This window comes from Camellia sinensis, chromosome 9 (genome assembly GCF_055761805.1).
Source record: "Camellia sinensis isolate YWXY chromosome 9, ASM5576180v1, whole genome shotgun sequence".
Lineage (NCBI taxonomy): Eukaryota > Viridiplantae > Streptophyta > Magnoliopsida > Ericales > Theaceae > Camellia > Camellia sinensis.
Genome location: NC_138969.1, coordinates 168,748,189 through 168,775,745, shown reverse-complemented (window position 1 = coordinate 168,775,745; position 27,557 = coordinate 168,748,189). Strand labels below are relative to the sequence as shown.

Genomic DNA, 27,557 nt, shown 5'->3' with positions numbered 1-27,557 from the left:
CCATGGGTCTATTTTTTTTGGCTCGTGACCGACCCGACCCAAATTTTGGAGGGAGCCCGCGAGGCCCAACATGGGCCGGGTCGGGCCAGATTTACACCCCTATTAACTTATAACTAAGCAAACTCAAGTGTTCAATCTTTTTCATATTGGAATGACCAATCAAAACTTAAAAATGTCGGCACTAAATTGTTGAAATTGAAATAAAATGAATCAAAATGATAATTGGGTCAAACTATAAGAATAAAAAGTGATAATTTATCCTTTTTTTAACACCTTAGTTTCTCCTTTAACCAAACATTAGCAGTAGGGGACTTGATGTAAAGAGCATCAATTTCATAATTACAATAAGCAATTAGTAAAATACAAGAAAGACTCCCAAAAAAAAAACTGAATAAATAAATAAAATAAAATTTTGAAGTCACTAACAGAGCAAGAGGTAGGTATGAAGCCAAGTGTTTATATGATTAATATTATCCCAAATGATTTCACTAAAATGACAATAACGTTTTCATTGCATAATTAAAATCATGTAATAAAATTAATTTATTTTCTTTTTCTATTCCCCAAACAAATTACAAATTTACGAGTTTGATAGATGAGATTTTACATTTACAAAGCAATACAAGCTATGAAAATATTTTTTTACAAAGATTAGAACAACAATTCTATCTACCATGTAGCATTGTAATGGTTACTTCATTTGTTGTACAATGATGTTTCCCAGTTGATGAAAGCTGGCTTTCAGAGTAAAAGCCGGGTTGTTTAGGCATGGGCAACACTGGGATCTCACTATCCAACATTAACAGAACAGATGACATTGTTGGTCTATCTTCAGGACGTTGTTGCACACACAAAAGAGCTACTTGGATACATCTAAACACTTCTGATGTGGGAACTGGATCCTCCATGAAAACATCAAATAGTTTTATGGGATTTCCTTCGTTCCATAACTTCCAAGCCTACATCAAAAAACAATTCATAATTTGATTCACACCATAAAACAAATTCTAACCTCATACAATTGGTAACATTAAATTTTGAACTCACATGTCCCAAAAGGTTAAGGTCATGATCAGGATCATAGAATCCTCTATTCTTCTTGCCACTCACAATCTCTAAAACCATTACACCAAAGCTAAAAACATCGGATTTCATTGAAAAGTGTCCATTTATTGCATATTCAAGAGACATATAGCCACTGCACACAATCATTAAGGAAATATGTCAAATGGAAAGCTCTATACATAAAAACGAGAGAAGTGAGAGACAAAGAGTATGTACTTACTAAGTCCCAATAACCCTATTTGTATTTTCTTCAAATTGATCACCACCAAACGATCTTGCTAACCCAAAGTCAGCAATTTTAGGATTCATCTCATTGTCCAACAAAATGTTTCCTGCTTTCAAATCCCTATGAATTACTCTCAATCCTGAATCTCGATGAAGATAGAGAAGTCCTCGAGCAATTCCCACTATTATGTCAATGCGCTTTTTCCAATCAAGTGATATACCTCTTGTTCGATCTGAAACAATTTAAATTTAAACTAAGTTTAAAAAACTCAGTATACTTTAGGTAAAGATTGTGAAGATTTCAAGTGTTTAGATCTTAACTAAAGATGAATGTGTCTAAACTTTTGTTTGGCATGTACTCATAGATCAACATCCTCTCATCTTCATGAATGCAACATCCCAAAAGTCTAACTAGATTTCGATGTTGTAGCTTTGAAATTAAGATGACCTCATTCTTGAACTCTGTGAAGCCTTGCCCTGAAGTTTTGGAGAGTCTCTTCACTGCTATTTCTTTTCCAGTTGTGAGTTCACCCTATGGTTTATCATGAACCTTGATATTACTCAATAGTCAAGAAAGGCAAACAATTTATCATGACTAAAGCATAAAGCAATCAACATTTGATTGTTAAGTTTGCATACATTATGGAAAATTACCCTGTAAACAGGACCAAAACCACCTTCTCCAATCTTATTTGTTAAGGAGAAGTTGTTAGTGGCACTAGAAACGGTAGCCAAATCAAATAAAAGTAATGCTAAGTCCTCTTCCTCCACAATTCTTTGGTTGTTGTCTTGAACCTTTTGGTTTCTCTTATCCAATCTCCGAGCTGTAATGATTGGAAAATTATTTACATGAGAATAGAGAATACACATTTATCGTCTCTTATTATTATCAATAGAAACTTATAAAATGATGAAATCCAAATTGATGCAGAGAATAGAAAATACACATTTATTATGATTTGCTATTTGTCTTTGTACTTAGTTGCTAGGGTAATTGAATATCATGCAATTCACTTTTATAAACTAAATGATCTTAAAATATCACTAATCAAAATTGCTAAAGCAATGAGCCATAAATATGCGACACATGCTAAGTTGTCTGATGTAGTTGCATAGATACATATAAACATGTATCCTAAGAGAGATAAGAGCGCAAACTCGGGTATGTGCGACTGCCACTAGCTTCACATATCAACTAAATATGACATCACAACTTGAACCTAAGATCTCATAGATAGAAGTTCCTTAGGCTCAAATAGTTAATTATTTGTTATCTTTTTTTACTCTTTTTTCATTACACAATGTAAAATCAAACTAGACTAGACAAATTAAAATCTTATTTGTTATCATAAAATCTTATTTGTCATCATAACCATATATTAAGACATGTTTGAGTATTAGAGTGAGAATGATCCTTGAGATTTCTTCATTTTAAGAACATGCTACCTTTTCTCTTTCTTCATCCTAATGTTATTCATTGGTCAAAGTGACGATGATCCTTGACCTTTCAGATGGGAAAAAGGATTGATATTCAAATTTAAATGTAAAAAAATTGAGTAACTTTTTTTTATATAAATAAAAAATTGAGCAAATTTTTTGGTTGTTATGAAACACTTCAATCGAAAAATTCAAATTTAAGCATAAATTTAAGAATTTTTTTTTATTTATGACATAATGGTAAATTTTAAATTCAGAAAATAGACTTCAAAATTTTGAAAAAAAAAATGAATTTTGTCAACGTACATTAACAAGTTTAAAAATATGTACATTCAACTGCATATAATAAAACATTCACATACAAACACTACAACAAAAACAAGCTACGACAATGTTTTTTTTATGGCATTTTTATTAAAACGCCATCATTGATCAATTAAAAATTAAAAACTACAGTGCTGTGTTAATTAAATTTCAAAACAGTGCTGTTGTGGGTGCATATCTGACGCCGTTACATATCCTATCTCACTCTCTCCCTCCCTCTCACTCTTGCTCGAATTCACTCTCACTCTCACTCTCACCCTCGCTCGAAGTCTCTCTGTCTCAGTCTCACTTTCGCTCTCGCTCAAATTCTCTCACACTCTCGGTCTCAATCTCACTCTCTGTACTCATCTCTTCATCAGATCTATGAAGTTTGTCGAAGATTTGAAGGTTGATTCTTGAAGATTCGAAGGTTGATTCTCCAGATTTGCAGTTGTCTCTCGCTCTCATTCTCTATCTTAGTCTCACTGTCGCTCTTGCTCGAATTCTCTCTCTCTCAGTCTCACTCTCACTGTCTATACTCATCTCTTCATCAGATCTATGAAGTTTGTCGAAGATTTGAAGGTTGATTCTTGAAGATTCGAAGGTTGATTCTCCAGATTTGTAGTTTCTCTCACTCTCGCTCTCTCTCAAATTCTCTCTGTCGCACTCTCACTCTCGCTCTTGCTCGAATTCTCTTTCTCACTCTCTGTACTCATCTCTTCATCAGATTCGAAGGTTGATTCTTGAAGATTCGAAGGTTGATTCTCCAGATTTGCAGTTGTCTCTTTCGATTTTGTGAGTTTCAATTTGTTTAGGTTTTTTTATTTTTATTAGATTTTTTACATTCTAACTCAAATCTGGCTTCTCACTTCTGATTTTCTGTTTTATTAGATCTCATCGTTCATCAATTGGTCGATTAATCTACATGAAACCTGTTTGAGATTTGGCTTCTCAAATCTGTAAGTTTTTATTAGATCTCTCTCTCTCTCTTCTTTGTGTATACAGTTATATATATATATATATATATATATGCTGTTAGAATTGCAATATTACTTGGGATTTGCTCTTTATTTTCAATCATAAAAAGAAGGGAGCTATTTGAATCTGTATTGTAAAAACTAATGGCAGAGTGGAAAATTTGAGACCTTAGTTTAGAATTTAATTTTGAATATAGATTTGAGAATTTCTTGATTTGGTAAATATTGGAGTAAAATTCAATTTGGTGTAAATTTATGTCAAGGAGTTTAGGGTGTTCTGAGTGGGGTTTTTTTTTAAAAAAAAAATTTCAAATTATTATTCAAGTTTATTTTATTTTAGTTTATTTTTTTATTTTTGGTTTCAAAGGAATCGGAAGTGATTGAAGTTTTTCTAATTGGAATGGTGTTGGCTTCATCATTGATTTGAAATATATGAATAATATGCTCTGGCTTCATCACTGTTGCCACTCCGATTGTTAAGGACAATCTTTGATACTTTAATTCTGAATAATTTGAGTGTTATCTTTCTCTTTATTCTCCATATGGGAGTTCTTCTTAGTGGGGAGAATTGATGAAGATCGATAAGGCAGCAATAATTAGGAGTTTGAGTTATTTAGGAGTTTAAATCTGTTCATGAGTTATTTTGAGTATATCTATTTATTTTTATTCGTTAGCCTTATATATACATAGTGTTGGTGTATGAATTTTATTAGATTGTGGCATAATTGAAGCTTAAAGCTTAAGTGGAACCTACTTTTATGTTGCTGCCAAGAGAATCGCATGTGTCAGAGCGAGTTTGTAAACCCAAGGATTGTTTCAATGCTCTTACAGGATAGTTTCGAAACCAAGAATTATTTTTTGATGATTGCAGTTGGCATTGTGATTATATATCTGTCATGCTAGATGTTAATGGACTATTTTATTCTTTAAGTTCTGTAAGTATAAGATTCAATTACGGACAGATGAGCATGTGTTCCATCTTTATATGGATTTCAGTTCACTTGTTTCTTGCAGGATGAACCTTTTTTATTTCATTTTTGTAAGGTTCTGATATCTATATTTTTCCCTTTTTCATATTTGATATTTTTAATTTCCTAATGAAATAATTGAAGTAATATTATTGAGTATACTTTTAGAATTACCGAGTTCTGGACTTTGTGTTTGCAGTTAGCATTGGAGAAGGAAGAGTTGATGCAAGCATTGCTTGCTGAATCATCTGAAAGTTCCACGCTGAAGGTAATGTTGGTCTTAATATATAAACGGAGTGTCTCTGGTTCAACTGTGGCAGTATTGAAATGTTAGAACCAATTTGGGTTAAGGATGGTAGTATTGAAATGTTAATAGTCTGTGGGTGTTTGTTTTATGTTGATTGTAGGAACACCTTATTGCATATTATTCTGAGGACCAGGATCCACCATTAAAAAAGCCTCACTGAAAGACCAATATTATTAAAACTGAGATACTTCAGTGAAGGTTTACAACCCTTGATATAAAATAATAATCCTATTCCTAACAAGACATAGAATAATGAACAAAAGTACCAACAATTGCAAATTTCTATTAGATTCAAACTGAGATACTATAAAGTATAAGAAAAGTGTCAAAAAAAAAAAATGAAAACTCCTAAATTAAGTCATAACTAAATTAAAACTTTCAAGAAAGGGGAACAAATGTGAATTTGGGAGCCAAAATGAGAGACTTTGGTGGCTTAGGTCACGGTGAAGCAGTGAATTTTTGTTGTTGGGCTATTTCAGATCGAACATGGGTGGTTCTGGCCCAAATTTGCAACTTTGACTAGATGCCTAAACTAACTGACACCGCATGTTCTACATCATATTTAGAATCAAAAGACATGGTGTAACATTTCACTTAATGTAATTTATAGGTATGAAATACATTGTTGAAATCTGTGATTTCATTATTTTGGGGGTTAACATACAGTAAGATTTTAAGCTGGAGATTTCTGTGCATTTGATTAATCAATGTGATGCAGTGAAATGAAATCTTAGATGTCAATATTGGTGCTAATCGGCATACACTTGCAAATTCTGAACACCTTGGAGACAAGTCAACAACTCAAGTGGAAGTTTGGGTTGATGTGACCAGTTGTGAGAAGCAGCTTTTGGAATTGCTTGATGTAGTGAATTGCTATTTAGAGTATTGTGTATTGTTGTTAGATTTGCTACTAGTTGTTAATTTGTATTGATGCTTAAAGCTGTTAATTTTTATTGGTACTTTGGATTGAATAGTATGTCATCTTTGCTTCATTGGTATGTGTTGTTGCAAAAGCAACTGATGGGAACTAAGTTGGTCTGTTTTTTCAGTTTTATATGATAACACACCCAAAAAAAAAATAAAAAATAAATAAATAAATGGCGTTTTTGGTAAAAACACCATTAAATGACGCCATTGTGACGTCATCTGTTACTAATGGAAGTTCCAACAATGTCAAACATTTTGCGGCGTTTTTAAAAACGCTGTCTAATATTTTTAGCGACGTTTTTCAAATGTTGCAAAGCTATTGCGCGGCCGTATCAGCGACGAAAATATTAAACGTCGCTGTAACATTTGGTGGCGTTTTTGAGGTTTTTGGCGGCGTTTTTGAAACGCCGCTAAAACTCTAATTTCCTATAGTGAAACACTTTTGAACCAGTGAATTTGGTAGGAGTGCCTGACTCTTGGGTTGCTAAGATGCAAGTTTTTGTGGAACATCAATTTTGTCAAATAAACATTATGTCAAACAGTTGGATGGCATTAACTACTGAAACAATTTTTCAAAAATAAATAAATAAATAAATAAACTTGAGCATAAAATATTTACCTCTTCTCAAGTGAAGCTCCTTCAAAAAATACCAGCTGATTAAACTCAAGACAAGAACCCCTGAAATGACTGTTATTGATGTGATCATTGCAGTTCGTTTGTTCTTTTTATTGGATCCTTTTTAGTATCCACGAAAAACATAAGAAAACATAATATAAAACATTAGCCAACGAGATTAAAATTTATTCATAAAACATTTTAATATAATTCTAGATGTATGTACTTGAATTAACCAATGGGGACAAGTAATCTACTTGTCAAAAATAAATAAATAGTGTAATGTACTCACCAAAAATTATATGTAATGTACTCACTTAAATAAATAAATAAATAAGTATTGAATTCGCCCATGTTATTAAATTTAATGCACTCTCTGTCTAGGTCATGCTAACATTGTCACAAATTGATAAACACCGACTACTTTTTTTTACTAGATCTAGATAGCGTATCGAAAGGAGCAAAAGACAACTCTTAATGGATGGTTCCTGTATATTAAGTCAAAGGTCGATTCAAAATTGATTGTTTTTGCCTCAATAATGTAAATATATCATATTTTATTTATTATCTTATTTGTCGACACTATATTCAAAATAAAAATGAGTAACTAACATGTTAGATAGATACCGTGTTTGTTGAGTGTATGCCTTCTAATCTACAGGATCCATTGGTTTTTTAGGTGTATTTGGATTAGTTTGTGGAGTCTAGAATCCACAAAGAATCCATTATGTATGGATTGATATTTTCATAGTTTGTCTATAAATATGGAACTTGTGGGAATTCTATAGGGGTGAAATTAAGAAAATACTAAGGGCACTGGGTCTGAGCAGGAAGCTGGTTGGCATGGGGTTTAGTTGCCCTTAAGTGGAAAAATAGGATATTGGTATTGAGTTTTTGTTCTCATCATTATACTCTAAAGAGAGTGAATTTCATTCTCACAGATGTAGAAAAATTTTTGCTGCAAATTTTCTGTACATTTCTCTATTTTATGTGTGCGGTTATGCTACTTGTAGACGTCCCCGAACGCTCCGGGAGGGTGATCCCGTTCTGTTCATTTGGGGTCACTACAGCTTAGGACTCTCAAATTGTCACGGTTCTAAATCTGAACCAAAGAGTCCAAATCGGGCAAATCGTTTTGAGAAAAAAGATTTTTGAAAGAAGTGCCAAACATGGACTGCTTCGCCAGATACAGAGTCGCCACCTAAATATTTTATTTTGGGAAATTTAGGAAACCCTGACTCGTTGCCTAAAGCCACGTGTCCGTCATCACCAAAGTTGCCTCGGCTCGGGAACTTGGGTACGATTGGGGAAGGTCACTTCGTGAGCACCCCCGCTTGCCCGATCAAAGATCGGCCTCTACTAACCATGATATCTATTTTTGAAAACATTATACGTTCTTATTCCGGTTATTAGCCTAGATTACTATGTGATGCGCACAGCATACAAGTATAGACTGGGTCGCCTGAATTGGAACAAAACATTTCATGTTTGTTTATTTGAAAACGGTTTGATGGTGCTACCCGCAAGTAGGCTAAGACGTGGATTTGCCACCCTCGGGTGGGCTTAGAAAACATGATTTTGCCACTATCTAGTGGGCTTAAAACTCACAGTCAATGATTTGCTCCAATCCAAATAACCCAACCTTCACCCACAGGCATTCAGGCAGTTATATCACATAAGCAATTAGCCTCATGGTAAGCATGCTATCATGGCAGCACTCACACGCATGCAAGGATGCTAAAGCATAAAACTCACTGAGTACTCCAAGCCAAAACAGAAGCTAATTAGAAATCCATGCATGATCCTAATTATACAGAAATGCCTAATGCAACACATGCAAAATGCAACTATAGCAGGCTCGGCTATTCTAAACATGGCATATGAAATGCTACAGCTAACATGTATTCAATTTGGAATTGAAAATACAATGCAGTTAGTATGATACGCCGAGCCCGGTGCATGCAATACAGATGAATGAATGCAAACATGCTATCATACTGTATGCTAATTGAAATATGCCCTAATCTAACCATCATAAGCTAGTAAATAAAAATGAGAAAGACGTGGGGTTGGAAGACATACATCACACACACGCACACTTATTACAATATTGCCCTCACGCAGAGGGTCCGAAAGAATAATACAGTCCCGAATAAATATTACAGTCCCGAATAAATATTACAGTCCAAATAATTACAGAATCCTAATTAATTAACAAATTGAACTAGGTAAGCTGTAAACTAGCATGCAAGTTAGGGACTGCCTTGACTCTGATGAATGATGTATGTTTGGGCTGCCTTGCGCGGAAATCCACTGGGATGCCCCAATTAGCCTCTGTTTTGCAATTATTCTTGGAAAGCGCGCCAAGCTCCGAGAGACTGCTGATTCTTGATTTGCTGCAACAGAGAGCAAGAGAGGGGCATAGCAATGTATTTTCACAAATGTATGCTTGTCTCGATCCTCGTGCCACTAATCACGCATATCGATGCATAATGGCCGAGGAGTCGAATTGCACGACTCAATATGGAATGAATGCACATAAAAACTCAACTAAAGCCTAACTCCATCATGGATAATCCGGAGTGTCGGTGACTGGGGAATTGAGACACGTTCCGTCACTCGGAGTACGAAACGTACCTCGTTTCCCGTGCTCGGGCCAACTCCTATCCCGAACGCGATGTAATATGCATGATATGCATGAAATGCAACTAAAATACAACCTAGCATGCACAATGCTATGAAATGGCATACACAATGCACGAGGTAACATGGCATACACAATGTGCTAACATACAACCTAGCATACACAATGCTATGAAATAAAATGGCATCTACAATGCATAATGGACTTACACCAACATGAGTGGACCTCAGCCACACTCACATAGGAGGCCATAAGATGAAAATGAGACTCTCGAAGTACGTGCACGCATGCAGGCAAACCGAGGACCGACCCTAAGGCACGAAATGCCACTCTAACAAGACAATGGCAAGGTATGGAATATGATATGCTAGCATGCAAATTTCAGCGCTAAAATATGACCCGAAACAGCCCCGAATCATGACAATATAGCACCCGATGCATGAAATGGTCCCGAAATGCAAGATTAAGCACATGAAATGACTTGTAGCTACATCAAGCATGCATTATTTGATCATGACATGTGAAGACAGATTCAAGGCAGCCCCAAAACAAGCATGCTTCCAGTTTATATCAAAGCCAAACAATGAACAAATATAGGGAAAAACTAGCATGCAAAAATGGCCCTAAATGTGAGGTAAAGAAGCAACTCACAGCTTCTGGACCCAAACAGATGAGGCACCTTCAACAATGTTGAATAGGGGCCCAAAATATGACCTTTTACAGTTTACAACAAACCACAAAAACCAACACAGGTATGGCTAAGCTCTTATGCAAGAAATGGGCCAAAAGAGGGACAAAGAAGCAAGTGGTGGTTTCTGGCTTTAAACACAAAGGGGCCCTTCAACAATGTTGAAGAGGGGCACAAAATATTACACTTTACAATTGATGGCCAGACCCAAAACAGTATGCATGCAAGCCTAAAATACTACACAAAATAAGGCCAAAAAGAGAGATATAACACAAAGTATATAAAGTATGCCTCAAACAGTAATGAGCCCTTCAACAATGTTGAAGAAGGGCTCAAAATAAGCCCTTTCTTAGTCCATGATAGAGCTCAAAACAATTTATACATGGGCCAAAAATACTACACAAGAAAATGGCATACAAGGGAGATAATGAAGAAAGTGCAACAAGGAGGCCTCAAACAGTGAGAGGCCCTTAAACAAAAGTGAAAAGGAGCTCAAAATAAGCCTAACTCCAGTTAGGGTCGGAGCCCAAAACAGCAAGCACAAGGAGCTAGAATAGCATGCAAAATATGGACCAAAAGGAGGGAAATAGAACTTACCCTTGAAGACCAATCTTTTGGCAACTCTTGGCTTGAGTTTGGTGGCTCCTAGGCCTTGAAGAACAACCTCCAGCTGCTGGAATGGAGGATGGAAGGGTGGGGCTTGGTGGTGTTGTGGAAAGGGGTATAGGACTTAAAAGGTTTTGAGCTTGGAATAGAGAGGGAGAGAGATATAATGCAAAGGGCTTGAGGGGGATTTTTGTAACCCTAATAAAAGAGCTGGAGCCCCTGTTATATAGGCAAAAAGGGAGGGAAAAAGGGGGGGAAAATGAAGGGAAAACAATCCAAGTTTCCCTCAAAAAATGCACCCCCCCGGATACACAATCTGGGGGGAAAAGAGATGCATATTTGGAATGTGCCTGCAGCAAGGAGCATGGCCGGTCGGTTGTTGAGGTTGCAGGTGGCCGACCGGCTTTCCCCATGGCCGGCCGGCCAAGGGTCAAAACGGTCAATGAGAATTAATGGCCGGCCACCACAGAAAGAGGGCCTCCCATGTGTGCACAACACAGCCCTGTGGTAAAAAACTGGAGAAAGTGAACCAGGAGAGAGAACAACCCACTTTTCAAAGGGTTTCAAAAGGTTCAAAAGCAATTACTGGCCGGCCACCAAATATTGGTGGCCTCCCAGATGTGTACATCACAAATATGGGGTTTAGGGTGCAAGAAAATGGCCCAAGGGTGGTCAACATTGGCTTTGAAGTGAGAAAAAACGGGCGACGGAGGGCGATGAAGGGATAAAGTTGGCTGACAGAACAATTACTGGCCTCCCATCCTCCTATGACCTTCCTAGCAATGAAACAGAGGTCCCTGCCAAAAATGAACCAAAACCGATGCAAAATGAAGGTTCGGGGGCCGGAACGCGCAGTTTGGGGCCCCGAAAACTGATTGTTGGGCACCGGGAGTGGTGTTCGACCACGAAGTTGGTCTCTCGGACCACAGTATCCCTCAAAAGGGAGCAAATAAGATGTATGCCAAAACTGAGGCAAACGGAGGTGGTTAAGCGGTCCTAAACCGAGGCACACGGCCAACGGCTCCGAAAAATCGGAAACTGAACTCCAAACGGGCAAAATGGCCTACGACCACGAAACGTAGCCTACGGCCACTGAGAGATGATCTACGAGACCTCTCCCTCCCTTCGGGAAGAGAAAACAGAGAAAACAGAGCCTAGTTCGCAAACCGAGGCAAAGCATGAAAGAGTCCGGAAGTTCGGAGGCAAGGCTCGCAGCTGAGACTCTGAAACTTCTGAACAAGCACAATATGCAATATCACCGAGTGCTCAACTGGTGACGTCTGAGTACTACGGTCGGTCAAAAATGGGGTGTCTACAGTTGCCCCTCTTTGACAGAACTCGGAAGTCATAACTGGCGGTAGTGAATGTCGAAGCCCAGAGACAACCCATTTTTGACAAGGCCGAAGACTTAGACAAACAGGTGAGATAAACAGAGATGTGCCCGCAGGCAGGGAGGGCAAAATGCAACTGGCAATGCAAGACGCCGAAAGTGACTCAATGATCATGCAAATGCAGCAAGCTGTAATGAAGCACATATTCACAATAGATGCAACAGTTTTAAGCAGGAATGCAAAGCAACAACTACATTTCATGCAGTCAAGAATGCGGAGAATTATTCAATTCTCGCCACATCTCACACGGAGAAGATACAATACCTGCGCGGTTCGTCTGGTCGCACCAGCCTCAAATGAACCGTACATACAATAACATGCCTCATGGTGCTGGGGATCTCTCGCTTCTTCTTGGTTGAACTGCAGGTACTACTTTTCTCCCTGACTATGGTCGCAGCTTTCCCTATTCTCCAATAGGGTGACAGACTAGGTTGATTCAGTATCCAGAATTGAGGCGCATACACATGCTATCTCAATCTATGGGGCTGCCATACAGATTTCAAGCCGAGGATATACTCCTGGGTATTTAAACCAGACTTTAGTCTCGGCAATCCCGAACCTTTGCGTTCTAGGCAAGAGCCATTCGAACTCTAGTTTCCACCGTCTCAGTTGGTCTCCTAGGAACTCACCGTAAACACAGGCAGGTGGCTATACCAGACCACTGGAAGTCGTTCGGGCACGACAAACACCAAAGGAATTGCACCTTTTAGAGGATTTAAGGTCTCCTAGACCAGGAGTGCACAAGATAGTGTGATGAAATGCAAGTGCGACGCGCAAAAACAACGCGAATGATGATGCAGGATTTAAGGTCTCCTTAGACCAGACAATAAAACAGATACGATGAAATGGATGTAACAGATGTGATGTAATAGATAGTACAACAGATGCAAAGGGTGACATATTCCAACCACGCTGGACTCGTGAGTGGAGGCAGAACAAAGAGAATCAATCAGGAGCGCGTTCCACGCAACCTAAGATAAGTTCCAAACACGCTGAAATCGTGAGAGGAGGTCCGAAAACAACTGCTCAAGTGCGCGCACAACGCAACCTGAGATAAATTCCAAACACGCTGAAATCGTGTGAGGAAAAGAACACTCTAACCACGCCGAAATCGTGAGAAGAGGTCTGAAAACAACTGCTCAAGTGCGTGCACAACGCAACTTGAGAAAAATTCCAAACACGCTGAAATCGCGTAAGGAACAAGACACTCAAACCACGCTGAAATTGTGAGAGGAGGCCCAAAAACAACCGCCCAGATGCGTACACAACGCAACCTGAGAAAAATTCCAAACACGCTGAAATCGCCTAAGGAACGGGACACTCAAACCACGCTGAAATCGTGAGAGGAGGTCCAAATAACCGCCCAGGTGCGTACATAACGCAACCTAGGATAAATTCCAAACACGCTGAAATCGCGTAAGGAACGGGACACTTAAACCACGCTGAAATCGTGAGAGGAGGTCCAAACAACAACCACTCAAGTGCGTGCACAACGCAACCTGAGAAAAATTCCAAACACGCTGAAATCGCGTAAGGAACAGGACACTCAAACCACGCTGAAATCGTGAGAGGAGGCCCCCAAAACAACCGCTCAAGTGCGTGCACAACGCAACCTGAGAAAAAAATTCCAAACACGCTGAAATCGCGTAAGGAACAGGACACTCAAACCACGCTGAAATCGTGAGAGGAGGTCCAAACAGCCGCCCAGGTGCGTACACAACGCAACCTGAGAAAAAATTCCAAACACGCTGAAATCGCGTAAGGAACGGGACACTCAAACCACGCTGAAATCGTGAGAAGAGGCCCAAAAACAACCGCCCAGATGCGTACACAACGCAACCTGAGAAAGTCCCGGAGGACAACGATTCTAAACGCAGCACGACGCAAAATGATATAAGATAACACAAGATGCAAATAAACGCAACAAGTGCGATGATACAATACATGTTACAAACAATGTAGAGCATGATGTTTAGGGAATGCAATGAATAGACAAAGCGGCACTCTAGAAAGCACCCTATGGAGTGAGTGGCGGTAAACCGCTTTACTCTGACGGGGAACGGTACTCAGGGAGAGCACTTCTGATCGCCATTCTGGCTTGAAACAGTGAAACAGTCAACACAGTATTCTGTTCAATTTGAACACACAGCTCGTATCGGCATACTGTTCATTCTGAACACGCAGCTCATAACACAGTATTCGGTTTACTCGGCACACAGCTCAGTCTGAACAGACAGTCCGATCTGAAAATACGGGATGTAAAAACGGAACCTGTAGAAGTTGAAACAAACTCAGATGCTCCAAATTTTCCTCTTTTCTTTTGCTTTGCAGTCTGGAACCCATATAGCTTCAGATAGGTCCTGGTTTTACTATTCTAACATGACTTGGGTTGAACCCTGCGGCTTTATGAAAGAACTGATCCTTTTTTTGCACAAATGTGGAGAACGACACGGCACTCTGAGCACAAAACGATTTTTGAAATTGAAATGAGAAATGGGTTCTCAACCGAGTATTGAGCCTACAACTGACCACAGCCAAAACGACTCAACAATGGAAAACAAAGGTAGAACGACCTAAACACAACTCAACAAAGGAAAAACAAGGTAAAATGACCTAAACACATTTGTTGACACTCAAACGACTTAAAACGAGAAACAAGACAAACAAAACGCACAAACACAACACTCAGCTGTGTTACAAAGGCGAGAGACCTCTCGGTGCACGAGGAGCCAGTTTCTTCGGGTATTGTTTCCCACCCTTTCTCATTTGTGGTTCTCACATCACTCGGCCCTCAGGCTCTGTTTTTTTGAAAAAGCCCTTTTCTCACTTTTTCTCTCAGCGCACATCTCTTTATTCTTCAATCTCTCATTTTTTATCCCTCCTCTGGGTGGTTGATGGACAAACAGAAAGTTACGGGCTCTTGCCCTTAGCATTCCGATAGATTCTTCTTCTTGTTCACAACAGTGAGTTTCTCCCACAGAGGGGTTGTGATGCGGCTGGATGTGCAGCAGATCTGTAATTGACATTGGTTGATGATGCTCCACCGGGGAGTTTGGACGTGATCAGATCATTCCAGTTCGTGCTTTGCACTTGGCTTGATACCTCGCTGCTTGGATGATGTTGAGAGCTTTCAGCCCTTTTCTGCTAACTTCAGTTGTGCCCGCTTCTGGCGAATACGATGCCCTTTCTGGCAAGTAGAGTGCCCTTTCTGGCAAATGCATTGACAACGAGGAAAAGACAGGAAGCCTAACTCAACTGTGCCCCTAGTTCATCAATTTGACCATTTTTTGTTTTGGCTTTCTACTAAAACAGTTTTGACCAACATGAGAGTTAGATTAACGCGCTTGTTCGATTTTCTGATTTAAAATCATGCAAGTTAGGCTATGAGCACTGAGGGTTTTCCTTTTTTGGGTCCAAGAAATGGTCCAGTTTTGAAAAATGGAGTACTTTTCGAGAAGATTAGTCAACCTCAGTAAAAATTCTCAAAAACTATTTTTGCAAACGACCACTGCTCAACGAGCACGGAACCTACTCTTGAGATGCACAACCTCGGATCCATAGCAATGCAAAATTGCCCCTTGTCTGAAGGACACTACATGGCAACGGAAAGTTGCCCCTTGTTTGAAATGACACTGCGGCGTTTTGAATGGCAACGGAAAGTTGCCCCTTGTTTGGATAGCACCGCAGCGCATTGTAGTCAGTCCTCAGAGCGACGAACACAACCAGACTCTCAGATACAGAGAAGAAAAAGAAGACCAGAACCATCGCATGGACACAGTCGATTTGGAAGTGTTTATGGCTGGACTTCAGAATGAAGTTGCCTACGTATCCCAAAGATGGGAATCAAGCCTTACGTAGTTCGGGGTTAAGGTACACTCGGGTATTAACCTCTCCTTTTTGCGCTCTAACTTTTGCCAAGGCCGCCCTTTGCAGGTTTTCAACCTTGCAAGCTATGTTTTTCTTCTTTTCAATTTTTGTGTTCTTTTCTTTTCTTTTCATTTCTTTTGATTTTCTTTTTTTTGTTCTTTTCTTTTTATCTTTCTTTTTTGTTCTTTTTCTTCTTTTCTTGCTCTAACTTTTGCCTGGGCCGCCCTTTCGAGTTTTCGGCCCAGTGAGCCTCTCAAGGGTAAAAGTATAGCTTCGTCCATGTCAAATGGTTTTGGGATCCTAAAGTCATCTGAATCCAGGAGAATGGCTGTTGTTCGCTGGTGATGTTGGAGTCCATCCAATGGGGGCTGAATTTGCTCCTAGTGTTGTGGATAGGAACTCAGTTGTTCTTCAGCAGTGTCTTCTTCCTTCCTTCTTTCTGGGATTTGGCATTCTTGCCGTTCTTCATCTTTGACTCTTCGAGCACATTTGAAATTCCTTTGCCCCTAGTTCGAGGGGTGCTTTTGATTAAGCTTTGCAAGCTTCCTTTGATCGCATCTGATCTTCTTGATCTGACTTTCTTGCCCCTTGTTCGAGGGCTGCTTTGAATCTGGCCACACAGGCCCCACATTGTGGTTGGCCATTGAACATTCTGAATTTAAGTCCAAGGTTTGAAAATGAGGGGTCAAGTCTCGAGGCTGAGAGCGATCCTAGGCTACACAATCTCAAGAGCGATTCCACACAAGTCTTCGCAGGACTGCGCAAAACATTTTTTTGAAATCTTTTAAGAAAGTGACCGGTCGCTCGTGCTGAAGACAGTGTAGAACCAACCTGGATCAAGCCAGGATCCTTCCCAGTACTCACATTAACAAGCATGATTTCAATCATTAAGGGCTTAGCACGCCTCTCTTTCTCTCAATTGATCAAATTTTACAAAACCCAAGGAATTCCTTCCTCTTCGTTTTTTATCACAACGTTTCGAAAAATGTTTTGGAAAACTTAGGTCGATGCAATGAATTCAAGGCACAGAAAAGACACAGCTTCTAGTCAAATACTGCCATCTCATTTAGAATTTCTGGCACAATTGGCACACGGCAGAAGCAAACACAAAAGCATGAAAAACCACTGCTGTTCATTCAAATCGGTTGGCATTACTGGCTCCCTGGCAGAAACAGACTCAAAAGAAAACAAAAGGACAAACACAAAGCAAAATAGTGATATCCGAAGTAACACCCCCGGAATCACCCGACTTCTATACAACAGGACTGACTCGATACAACAAGACAGACCCTTAATAAAAAAAAAAAGACTGACTCAAAACAAAGAGACAGACTCAAAACAAAACCACAGAATTGACTCAACACCCAAGTCAGAAGCTACAAAAACCATCATTCGCAAATGCTCAAAACAGTGCGTGCCCCACGCCACATCTGGAGTAAACTGAGTGCCGCCCGCAGGTGGTTCATCCCCTGATCACATATTTGCACTATCCCCCAAGTTCACTGATCCAATGGCGATAGACTTTGCTGAGCTGGTGGGAGGATGACCCCGTTGTCAATCAGATCTTGCACTTCGTGGTGAAGACGAGAGCAATTGTCAGTACCATGACCGGTTTGTTGATGGAAGGCACAGTATTGGGCAGCATCATGCGTAGCCGGAAGAGGATTCGGGAGAGGCCGAGACTCAAGGGGTTTGAGATGGCCTTGTCTTATAAGGATTTGGAAAGCTTTGGACAAAGGCATGTGGAGGGCATGGAAGACCCTTTGACCTCGGGGTTGGTACTTCAAAGTTTGTGGATTTTTGCTGGACGCACCAGCAAAGGGCTTGGCAGGTGCTGGCCTGGTTTGTTGATCTCTTCTGAGTGCAGGATTATAGCTGAAAGGAACGTTTCTGATACAACGACCCTTCTCTCGGCTTGCCCCTTGATTCAAAATGCTCTCATTCTGAGTGGCAAAAGTGTCGTCCACAATTTTTGCAACAACTGTGAGCACTTGCTCTTTGTTCAGTCCCTCGGCTTTCAAAGCCTCAACAGCCAACAGAAGATGTTCATGGGGATCCATGTCCGCCCCTATCTTGTTCCTTCCACTCGCCTCCACTTTGCCAAGGGATTGGCATTCCTCAAATATAGCCCGTTCCAAGATTGGGGAGCCTTTTGTCGTGAAACTCCTAGCATGTGCTGTGGTCGATGATGGAGCCAATGTCCCAGAGGCTAGATCTGTCATAGTTCTTTGAAGGTCTTCGATCATTCTCTTTAGCTCAGAAGTAGTGGGTTTACGGGTTTGGGATGATTGGGGTTCAGATGCACCCATCATGCATAAGTCCATGCTTTTCGGGATAAACACCTCAGGCTTGGGTAGATGGGCCGGGGTGATGTATATGCTGGGGTCATAGGTGGACGGCAGTATATGGATGAGGTTGAGATGGGGAGGTGACGAGTCAGTACTAACCTGAGGTCCTTTGGGTGGAGCTAGGGTCTTTTCGTCAATAAGATCCTGAATCTTATGACGGATGCGGATGCAACGGTTCGTATCATGACCGTGTTGTTGATGATAGGCACAGTATTTAACTGGGTCATATCTTGCTGGAAGAGGATTTGGAAGGGGTTGGGGTTCTGGGAGTTCTAGGTGTCCTTCTTCTTGCAGCTTTTTCAAAGCTTGGGAGAGACTCATGTAAAGAGGATGGAATTTTCGGGCTTGGGGCCGAGTTGAAGTGGTCGGTTCTTGGTCATTGAGGGAAGTGATGATAGTGTCTACTTTTGAGCATTTCGCAGCTGTGCTACCATCAGTAGCAGCATTGGAACTGCGAGCAACATTCATCTCCAAAGACTCATTATCTTCTGCGAAGACCCCCTGTTTGATGGCGTCCTCGATTTGAACTCCCATTTCATGAAGGGCTGGAAAGGTAAACAGAGGTAGAACGACCATCTTTTGTAGCAACTTGCCATGTAGATTCTGGATAATCATCCTGATCTGATCTTTGTCGGAAGGCCTTGTAGTCATCATTGAGGCCTTCGCTCTCCATCTCGTCACGAACTCTGAGAAACCCTCCTTTGGCTCTTGGCGGGTGACTTCAAGATCACGAGTTGTGACCTCGATCTCTGTGTTGTAGGAGTATTGAGCAATAAAGGCCTCAGCTAGCTCTTACCAGTTCCATTTCACAGAGTTCTCCAATTTTGCATACCAGATTGCGGCTATCCCAGACAGGGTTCGGCCGAAGAGTGACAATTTCTGGGCTGTGGTCAAACCCATTGGCCTCAAGATATCAGAAAACAGCTGGAGGTGCACCATTGGGTCTTCAGAGCCATCGAAGCGATTGATATGTGGCATCTTGAACCGATCCGGTAATGTCACCACTGAGTCGGTATAACCGTCCTCTATATCGGGAATAGAGTGGGCCCCCTGAGACTTTTTGAGCAATTTCTTAAGCTTGCTCACTTTCAATGTCATGGGATCCGTCTCGAGCTCAAAGGGGGAGTCCGGTGGGTTGATTGGTGCTTTAGACAGCTGGGGTAGAACCGGGGGCGGAGCTGGCCCGCCTGGAATGTCCGTATCATCCTGGACGTGGGTTGCCTCCCCGAGTATGGGAACTCTTGGTGGGGGAGGAGCCTGGTGTGAAGTAGATACTCCGGTTTGCTGCTCTAACCTGGCAATTGTCTCTGCCTGTTGGGCTATGACCACAGCCTGTTGCTTGGCGAATTCCGCTTGACGGACAGCATCTTGCTGCATGGCTTTCATACTATCCTGGAGCTGGCGCACCATCTCTTCTAAGCCTGACATACTGTCCTGATCTAATTGAACCACCAGTATATCTATCTCTACAGTAGACTCAAAATCTCAACCTGGCTGTTCAAAGACCACTGAGCTGGTAGCTACTGTACTGGTGGTCTATGCCTGACTGACCTTTTTACCCTACCTCTATTGCCCTTGAACTGAATCTCTGACCCGATAAAGTCTATCAACACAAGTTCGGTGTACCTGGGGGATATTGGAGCCTTCTGAAACTATGGTTCCAGGACTATCTAGCAAAAGAGAAAACATGCCACATCTCAGCCTGATTTCACCAGAACAGATACGAGTGTAGCAGGATGACTGTGCCTCCTACAGAATTCTGCCCAAAATTCTGCCCGTAAACTGATACCCTCAGGTGAGCTGAATCCCAAAGTACTGAACTGGTGCCCGCAGGCCTGATGCCCAAACTTGCAAACTGATACATGCATTCCTATAGAGACGTACTCTAAAAGCACATAACAGGCAAGTGAGAGCCAAAACACCCCTATGTTGGGGTAGGGTTTCCCTGTCCTATTTTGTTAGGAGCTAGGGTTTCACAACGCACGCAGCGGCTTCAAACAACCTATATCGGGTAAGCAACCTGTCCTAGTTTGGAATGGTCACTATGGATTCCGAATATGCACTAGGTCGAATGGTCAAAAAGGGTGCCCCAGTAAAACCGGGGTTTATGTTCCCATACTAGCAGAGCCCACAACCGGTCAGCCTTATGGTCATGCCTTGACAAGACAAGCCTCTGGCAAACCGTTCAGGAATAGCAGATGGCAAACACGGTGTCTTAGGCGCACAAATGCAAATGCAATGCAAAGAAACACGCAAGTGTAGTCAAAACCAGATATCATGAGTTCGAGTCAAGTTCTCTAACTCCCCAGCGGAGTCGCCAGAAACTGTAGACGTCCCCGAATGCCGCGGGAGGGTGATCCCGATCTGTTCATTTGGGGTCACTACAGCTCAGGACTCTCAAATTGTCACGGTTCTAAATCTGAACCAAAGAGTCCAAATCCGGCAAATCGTTTTGAGAAAACAGATTTTTGAAAGAAGTGCCAAACATGGACTGCTTCGCCAGATACAGAGTCGCCACCTAAATATTTTATTTTGGGAAATTTAGGAAACCCTGACTCGTTGCCTAAGGCCACGTGTCCGTCATCACCAAAGTTGCCTCAGCTCGGGAACTTGGGTACGATTGGGGAAGGTCACTTCGTGAGCACCCCCGCTCGCCCGATCAAAGATCGGCCTCTACTAACCATGATATCTATTTTTGAAAACATTATGCGTTCTTATTCCGGTTATTAGCCTAGATTACTATGTGATGCGCACAGCATACAAGTATAGACTGGGTCGCCTGAATTGGAACAAAACATTTCATGTTTGTTTATTTGAAAACGGTTTGATGGTGCTACCCACAAGTAGGCTAAGACGTGGATTTGCCACCCTCGGGTGGGTTTAGAAAACATGATTTTGCCACTATCTAGTGGGCTTAAAACTCACAGTCAATGATTTGTTCCAATCCAAATAACCCAACCTTCACCCACAGGCATTCAGGCAGTTATATCACATAAGCAATTTGCCTCATGGTAAGCATACTATCATGGCAGCACTCACACGCATGCAAGGATGCTAAAGCATAAAACTCACCGAGTACTCCAAGCCAAAACAGAAGCTAATTAGAAATCCATGCATGATCCTAATTATACAGAAATGCCTAATGCAACACATGCAAAATGCAACTATAGCAGGCTCGACTATTCTAAACATGGCATATGAAATGCTACAGTTAACATGTATTCAATTTGGAATTGAAAATACAATGCAGTTAGTATGATGTGGCGAGCCCGGTGCATGCAATACAGATGAATGAATGCAAACATGCTATCATACTGTATGCTAATTGAAATATGCCCTAATCTAATCATCATAAGCTGGTAAATAAAAATGAGAAAGACGTGGGGTTGGAAGACATACATCACACACACGCACACTTATTACAATATTGCCCTCGTGTAGAGGGTCCGAAAGAATAATACAGTCCCGAATAAATATTACAGTCCCGAATAAATATTACAGTCCAAATAATTACAGAATCCTAATTAATTAACAAATTGAACTAGGTAAGCTGTAAACTAGCATGCAAGTTAGGGACTGCCTTGACTCTGATGAATGATGTATGTTTGGGCTGCCTTACGCAGAAATCCACTGGGATGCCCCAATTAGCCTCTGTTTTGCAATTATTCTTGGAAAGCGCGCCAAGCTCCGGGAGACTGCTGATTCTTGATTTGCTGCAACAGAGAGCAAGAGAGGGGCATAGCAATGTATTTTCACAAATGTATGCATGTCTCGATCCTCGTGCCACCAATCATGCATATCGATGCATAATGGCCGAGGAGTCGAATTGCACGACTCAATATGGAATGAATGCACATAAAAACTCAACCAAAACCTAACTCCGTCATGGATAATCCGGGGTGTCGGTGACTGGGGAATTGAGACACGTTCTGTCACTCGGAGTACGAAATGTACCTCGTTTCCCATGCTCGGGCTAACTCCTATCCCGAACGCGATGCAATATGCATGATATGCATGAAATGCAACTAAAATACAACCTAGCATGCACAATGCTATGAAATGGCATACACAATGCACGAGGTAACATGGCATACACAATGCGCTAACATACAACCTAGCATACACAATGCTATGAAATAAAATGGCATACACAATACATAATGGACTTACACCAACATGAGTGGACCTCAGCCACACTCACATAGGAGGCCATAAGATGAAAATGAGGCTCTCGAAGTACGTGCACGCATGCACGCAAACCGAGGACCGACCCTAAGGCACGAAATGCCACTCTAACAAGACAATGGCAAGGTATGGAATATGATATGCTAGCATGCAAATTTCAGCGCTAAAATATGACCCGAAACAGCCCCGAATCATGACAATATAGCACCCGATGCATGAAATGGTCCCGAAATGCAAGATTAAGCACATGAAATGACTTGTAGCTACATCAAGCATGCATTATTTGATCATGGCATGTGAAGACAGATTCAAGGCAGCCCCAAAAAAAGCATGTTTCCAGTTTATAGCAAAGCCAAACAATGAACACAAATAGGGCAAAACTAGCATGCAAAAATGGCCCTAAATGTGAGGTAAAGAAGCAACTCACAGCTTCTGGCTCCAAACAGATGAGGGCCCTTCAACAATGTTGAATAGGGGCCCAAAATATGACCTTTTACAGTTTACAACAAACCACAAAAATCAACACAGGTATGGCTAAGCTCTCATGCAAGAAATGGGCCAAAAGAGGAACAAAGAAGCAAGCGGTGGTTTCTGGCCTTAAACACAAAGTGACCCTTCAACAATGTTGAAGAGGGGCCCAAAATATTACACTTTACAGTTGATGGCCAGACCCAAAATAGTATGCATGCAAGCCTAAAATACTACACAAAATAAGGCCAAAAAGAGAGATATAACACAAAGTATATAAAGGATGCCTCAAACAGCAATGAGCCCTTCAACAATGTTGAAGAAGGGCTCAAAATAAGCCCTTTCTCAGTCCATGACAAAGCTCAAAACAATTTATACATGGGCCAAAAATACTACACAAGAAAATGGCATACAAGGGAGATAATGAAGCAAGTGAAACAAGGAGGCCTCAAACAGTGAGAGGCCCTTAAAAAAAAGTGAAAATGAGCTCAAAATAAGCCTAACTCCAGTTAGGGTCGGAGCCCAAAACAGCAAGCATAAGGAGCTGGAATAGCATGTAAAATATGGACCAAAAGGAGAGAAATAGAACTTACCCTTGAAGACCAATCTTTTGGCAACTCTTGGCTTGAGTTTGGTGGCTCCTAGGCCTTGAAGAACAACCTCCAGCTTTTGGAATGGAGGATGGAAGGGTGGGGCTTGGTGGTGTTGTGGAAAGGGGTATAGGACTTGAAAGGTTTTGAGCTTGGAATAGAGAGGGAGAGAGATATAATGCAAAGGGCTTGAGGGGGATTTTCGTAACCCTAATAACAGAGCTAGAGCCCCTGTTATATAGGCAAAAAGGGGGGGGGAAAGGGAGGAAAAATGGAGGGAAAACAATCCAAGTTTCCCTCAAAAAATGCACCCCCCCAGATACACAATCTGGGGGGAAAAGAGATGCATATTTGGAATGTGCCTGCAGCAAGGAGCATGGCCGACCGGTTATTGAGGTTGCAGGTGGCCTGCCGGCTTTCTCCATGGCTGGCCGGCCAAAGGTCAAAACGGTCAATGAGAATTAATGGCCGGCCACCACAGAAAGAGGGCCTCCCATGTGTGCACAACACAGCCCTGTGGTCAAAAACTGGAGAAAGTGAACCAGGAGGGAGAACAACCCACTTTTCAAAGGGGTTCAAAAGGTTCAAAAGCAATTACTGGCCGGCCACCAAATATTGGTGGCCTCCCAGATGTGTACATCACAAATATGGGGTTTAGGGTGCAAGAAAATGGCCCAAGGGTGGTCAACATTGGCTTTGAAGTGAGAAAAAACGGGCGACGGAGGGCGATGAAGGGATAAAGTTGGCTGACAGAACAATTACTGGCCTCCCATCCTCCTATGACCTTCCTAGCAATGAAACAGAGGTCCCTGCCAAAAATAAACCAAAACCGATGTAAAATGAAGGTTCGGGGGTCGGAACGCGCAGTTCGGGGCCCCGAAAACTGATTGTTGGGCACCGGGAGTGGTGTTCGACCACGAAGTTGGTCTCTCGGACCACAGTGTCCCTCAAAAGGGAGCAAATAAGATGTATGCCAAAACTTAGGCAAACGGAGGTAGTTAAGCGGTCCCGAACCGAGGCACACGGCCAACGGCTCCGAAAAATCGGAAACCGGACTCCAAACGGGCAAAACGGCCTACGACCACGAAACGTAGCCTACGGCCACTGAGAGATGATCTACGAGACCTCTCCCTCCCTTCGGGAAGAGAAAACAGAGAAAACAGAGCCTGGTTTGCAAACCGAGGCAAAGCATGAAAGAGTCCGGAAGTTCGGAGGCAAGGCTCGCAGCTGAGACTCTGAAACTTCTGAACAAGCACAATATGCAATATCACCGAGTGCTCAACTGGTGACGTCTGAGTACTAAGGTCGGTCAAAAATGGGGTGTCTACACTACTATATATTTGAGATATGTAATAATCCCAACATTGTTGACACATCACGAGTGCAAAGATGTCTATTTTTTTATCAACACTGCTGCATACCCCCAGTGGGGGTCGCACCCCAGTGAGGTGTCGCGCCCCCACTGGCCGAAACCCAAAAAAAAAAAAAAAAAAACAGTTTTTTTTTTGGTCCAATTATGGAGTGCCACCTCACTCTGGGTCAACCCCCAGTGAGTGTATGAGGCATTTTTCATTTTTTTATATGGTATTGACTCATGAAATAATAAATAAAAATGACAAAAGTAACATTTAAAAAAAAAAAAGAAATGCATATAACAGCATCATTATATTAACCAAAAACATAAATCAAAATGGGTAAAATGATGGCAAACACTTACCGAGATCAGAAGCAGCCATCCGAAGATACAAATCTTGTCCATGTTCACTAAACTCTTTCATATCAAGCAACTCTCCAAACCATACCATACAACCACTCACACTAGTTAGTGCAAAAGCAACACAAGTACAATTTCTCAAACAAGCCTCTTCGCAGTCGACCAGACTCATCTTGGTCATATTCACTAAGAAATACAATGAGTCTGGCAATTTCAACCCTGGCAATTTTCTGAATCCCTGAGGGGCACTGCAATTCATTGGTGTCCTCCGCACGCACCCACCTGACCAATCACCCCTGTCCCACTCCTGTTGCAATCTGGGTATGAACCCATTTGGGCAGTAACAAGCAGCTAAAACATAGAAGCGACATATGCCGTAAGGGCCACACTTTGCATAGTCATCACAAGCATCGCGTTGCATTGTCATTAAATTGAACCATTCGCCAAGCCTTTCATTCCATGTGAGGAGCTGAAGCGAGCCTGTCTGGTTCACTACAAACCTTGAAATAGCAGTATCATCCCTGTTCTTAAAGGTGTAGTAAACAGCGATTGAGTTGATCATGAAGATGTTATCGACCACGGCGTTTGTGGGTAGAGGAGGGTCTCCACCGAAGCCAACACCGTCCCAAGAACCGCCTCGATAGTTCACTGTTGATCCTTGGTAAAGGACTATTTGTGGGAGGCCACGACGGTCTAGTTTGTACGTATAGTCGCCAGAAGATGGATCTTGCAAGGTTTTCCACGATGTTAAGAACCATTCTTGATCGGTTCTCAAGTTCCGTCCGAGCTTCATGCCAGGTACTAATGTATCGCATGGGTAATCAAAACTTTGCCACAGATAATCGCCACGACCATTTTTCACCACAAGGTTGCCAGAGTCTAGCAGCTGCAAGATTGGATTGTTTGGTGGTGTTGGTGGTGATGAATTTGAGGAAGACCAAACGGTGGTTGTTTGGTTGGTGATGATGATGTTGCCGGTGGTGGTGATTGTGAGGAGGCCTGATGAATCTGATATTGGGTTGTTTTTGTTTGCCACCCAAATGGGTGTTTGTATTGGGACATTCTTAAACCATATGCCGATATAGCGTTTGTTGGAATATGGTGGATTGAAGAAGCCTAATTCGTACGCTTCGCCAGAGGAGACAAGCAGTTTACCGTTGTCGGCGAGTGTTTCGTTTGGAGATAGGGTGTCGATCGCCATGGAGAGTTTGGTGAAGAGGGAGAGAAGAAGAGTGAAAATGCAGATGAAAGTGAGTGGAAAAACCATCATTTGATGATCTCAATTACACCAAACATGCAAACTTATTGTTTATTCATGATTTTATATAATGTTAATGGAATACGTTTGGTACGGACCATATGGTTCTGGTTCTCGAAAGTTATTGGGTACTCTTAGAACACTATCACGTGGAGTTTCATGTATTATGATTGATGAAAAATGTTGGGTTTATAATTTTAGGGTACTGTTATGATGTGCAACCCCTTAAGGTTGTACATCATATGCAATCAACACAAAAGCTGTAAATGGAAGGTGTGTAAACATAAAACAGGACAGCAAACAGAAAGGCGTAAGTGTAAGGTGTAAGTTGCACACTTAAGAAAAGTCCATAATTTTATATTAGATGATAAAGAAATATGAAAGGACATGATGAATGATGATTAATAAAAAAATATAAATATGTGATATTCTAAGAACAGCAATGCTAGGTATCATGAAAAAAAATTCATGAAAATAATCATGAAAGCTTAGTGACTCTTAGATTACACTTAGAATAAAGCACCACACACTAATCAAGATAATCCAAGGATTATAAATTTTTCATGATCATTTTCATGAAATTTTTTTTATAATCCCTAACTTTTCTCCTCTAAGAATACCCAATAATTTTTCCTAGTTCTCTATGTGATTATCATTATTAACCCTATGTTGTGCGTATCAAATTTAATATATATATATATATATATATATATATCTGAATCTCGGATAGACTTTAAAAAATTGCAAATAAACTTTGAACTGTCTGTATCAAATTTAATATATATATATATATATATATATATCTCTAAATCTCTAATAGACTTTGAAAAATTGCAAATAGACTTTGAATTTTCAAAGATTGACTGGAATTAATGTTAGTAATATAGAACATCTAGAAGAGTAATGCTATACACAAGGCCGGACTTAGGCATAGGCCCACTAGGCCATGGCTTAGGGTCCCTCAAAATAGATT

The 27,557-nt window shown here is 41.1% G+C and overlaps 1 protein-coding gene and 1 long non-coding RNA gene across 3 annotated transcripts; one reads left to right on the top strand and one right to left on the bottom strand.

Moving 5' to 3' along the window:
* Positions 1–483: 483 nt before the first annotated feature.
* On the bottom strand, positions 484–26,712 carry LOC114295450 (G-type lectin S-receptor-like serine/threonine-protein kinase At4g27290). 2 transcript variants are annotated; one of them, XM_082887975.1, is made up of 7 exons: positions 25,330–26,712; positions 6,829–6,945; positions 1,945–2,114; positions 1,612–1,822; positions 1,286–1,523; positions 1,048–1,198; positions 484–959 (listed from the first exon to the last, which is right to left on the bottom strand). In XM_082887975.1, the coding sequence occupies exons 1-7, from the start codon at positions 26,594–26,596 to the stop codon at positions 666–668; spliced, it is 2,448 nt and encodes an 815-aa protein (XP_082744101.1). In that variant the 5' UTR covers positions 26,597–26,712; the 3' UTR covers positions 484–665. The 2 variants fall into 2 exon arrangements, with proteins under 2 accessions (XP_082744101.1, XP_082744102.1); XM_082887976.1 differs by lacking the exon at positions 6,829–6,945.
* On the top strand, positions 2,107–6,274 carry LOC114303442 (uncharacterized). Its single transcript, XR_003643745.2, has 4 exons — positions 2,107–3,825; positions 3,922–3,989; positions 5,175–5,243; positions 6,001–6,274. It is a non-coding gene; the product is annotated as an uncharacterized LOC114303442 (long non-coding RNA).
* Positions 26,713–27,557: the final 845 nt, after the last annotated feature.

What these genes read in the sequence shown, in the direction of transcription:
- LOC114295450 (XM_082887975.1), bottom strand. Translation starts at nt 26,596, where the DNA reads ATGATGGTTTTTCCACTCACTTTCATCTGCATTTTCACTCTTCTTCTC. An exon ending in GATGGCTGCTTCTGATCTCG is followed by an intron (nt 6,946 to 25,329) that starts GTAAGTGTTTGC and finishes GATACTAAAAAG; the next exon opens with GATCCAATAAAAAGAACAAA. An exon ending in AATAGGGTTATTGGGACTTA is followed by an intron (nt 1,199 to 1,285) that starts GTAAGTACATAC and finishes GATTGTGTGCAG; the next exon opens with TGGCTATATGTCTCTTGAAT.